Source organism: Montipora foliosa, chromosome 5, assembly GCF_036669935.1.
Source record: "Montipora foliosa isolate CH-2021 chromosome 5, ASM3666993v2, whole genome shotgun sequence".
Classification (NCBI taxonomy): Eukaryota; Metazoa; Cnidaria; class Anthozoa; order Scleractinia; family Acroporidae; genus Montipora; species Montipora foliosa.
The window spans coordinates 15,692,736-15,695,235 of NC_090873.1; the positions used below are offsets into that span (position 1 = coordinate 15,692,736).

General features: G+C 39.6%; 1 protein-coding gene across 1 annotated transcript in view; it reads left to right on the plus strand.

Annotated features, from left to right (window-relative positions):
• Positions 1-927, plus strand: part of LOC138002255 (uncharacterized) — a 1,012-nt gene extending 85 nt beyond the window's left edge. The window contains exon 1 of the mRNA XM_068848326.1: positions 1-927. This exon is cut by the window's left edge and continues 85 nt beyond it. Within this exon, the coding sequence (XP_068704427.1) occupies positions 1-698 (698 nt within the window). The 3' untranslated portion in view covers positions 699-927.
• Positions 928-2,500: the final 1,573 nt, after the last annotated feature.

The following is a 2,500-nucleotide window of genomic DNA, read 5'->3' on the forward strand; positions in this document are numbered from 1 at the left end:
TGAAAGAACATGTTACTGAACATACTAGCTCGCCGGACCGCAATGCGGCACAAGCAACAGAAACGGCTTTGCAGTTTTACAGTGATGCACATGACCAGTCTCAAACATTCCAAGCAGATGTGAGTAAGGAACTGAAACGCCTTAGTGCCTGGCTCGCTGACATCAGCAACAGAGTGGAAGAAGTAGGGAAGGCAATTGATAGTATGTATGAATACAGCTATCAATACAATGTTAAGATCGTAGGGATGCCCGAGCTGAGTGAGCAAGAGTCTTACTCGCAAACAAGTCGCTTATGTGTCAAATTATTCTCTGGTATGGGAGCTGAAGTTTCAGTCCACGATATAGACATTGCACATCGTGTGCCACAAAGGAATGCGACAGCGGGAGCGCCGAAACCGATAATTTGCAAGTTTGTCAGAAGACTGTCGAAGGAAGCTGTTATGGCTCGACGAAACGACGCATGTAAGGCAGACCCCAGCTCCTTGGGATTTGGCGAGGGGGTATCTCTTTCATCTGTCAGGATATTCGATCATTTGACGCCGAAGATGCAATACGTCTTTACCGAAGCGAAGAAATTCAAAGGGCAAAACAACTATCAATTTTGTTGGACTAAAAACTCTTGCGTTTATTTACGGAAAGACGGCAGCTCCCGAGCATTGAAGATACGAGACATTGCTGATTTAACAAGGCTTGGCTGACTTATCATGTATCCTTTTATAACTTCATCGGACGATGAAAAACGATGAATGTCGGAAAACTGTAAGATTTCTGTTTCGGGAGTTACCGTATTTTGGTGTCAACCATTTTGTACCGCTCCACGGCCAATTTAACAATCTCAACACTACTTCTCTTCCAACCAAAAAATACCTAGAAAAGCTCTCCAGTTTTTATGACCTTGATTTATTCAGTCTAAACACAGCTAGTAATATCAACCCGGACCAAAATCTCGCAGATATAAAAATTCACAGTCGGTATTTCTCGCCTCATAGTTTTAACGCGATGAAAAATAGTTTTCACGATACCAATGATTTGTTTTCCTTGTTCCATACGAATGTTCGAAGCTTAAAGCGCAATTTTGAAAATCTGCAGACTCATCTACTTAATGAGCTTGGATATCCTTTTAATATTATAGGAATAACTGAAACTAGAATCACTGAAAATGATCAGTCTGATTATCATCCAAGTATTTCTGGCTATAGTTTTGAATTCGCCCCGACACCTCTTGCTGCTGGAGGTGTTGGAATGTTTATTGATGAAAATGTTAAGTATAGAGTCATTGAAAAAATCTCGTCACGCGCTTTTCAAGCCCTGTGGGTTGAATTACAATTTGAAATGAAAAGTAACATTATCTGTGGTGTAATTTATAGGCAGCACAACTCCCCTGAGAGCTTTCAGACATATTTTGATGAAACCTTAGAAAAACTTAGTACATCTGGCAAGCCTATCTATGTTATGGGAGACTTCAACATAAACCTCCTCAATGCCGAAACCTGCAACTTTACTAAAGACTTCTTACTTTCGCTGCAAAGTTTTTCTTTTATTCCTACAATTGATAAACCAACTAGGGTCAACAGTAAGTCAGCCACTCTAATTGATAATATCTTCGTGAACCAAATCGGTAGGGAAATCACGAGCGGTAATATAATCTCGGATATAAGCGATCATTATTCTCAATTTTGCATTATTAAGTCTTTCAAAGTAAAGGAGTTACCCCGAAGAACTATGTATCGGAAATTTTCAAGAGACACGGAGGAAAAAATTCATTCAGAATTATCCGAGATCAACTGGGATTTGGCCATGAGAAACTGTGGAGATAGTGCAGATGCTGGTTTTTCTAAATTCTTTAACAGCGTTAACAAAATAGTAAACAAACATGCGCCCCTTCGACCTTTATCAAAGCGCAAAGCCAAGCAATTTTCTAAACCCTGGATCACTAGGGGGATACGTAAGTCAATACAGGTAAAAAAATTCTCTATTTGCATCTGGAAATTATGAAAAATATAAACACTATCGCAATAAATTACTTACACTTGTTCGCTGCAGTAAGAAGTCGTACTATCATTCATATTTCAATAATCATATGACAAATGTTAGAAAAACTTGGATCGGGATTAATCATCTCATCGGCCGAAATAAAAGAAGATGTAAGCCTATTGTTGCGAGCCCTAATGTGCTCAATGAATTCTTTTCTTCCGTGGGTCAAACACTTGCGGCATCTGTTCCTCCTGCTAATCATCATTTCGGTGATTATCTCCCTGCTGCTAATTCATCTAGTTCATTCTTCTTCGCGCCAGTCACTCCCATGGAATTCGAAACTGAAATTCTGCTTCTCCCTACTAACAAATCACATGGCTTATACTCTTGTCCTGTTCGCGTATTGAAATCTTCCAGTAGTGTACTCTCTCGACCATTGGCATATATAATGAATAATTCCGTTTTAACAGGACAATATCCATCTAAATTAAAGCACGCAAAAGTTGTTCCCATCTTCAAGGGTGGC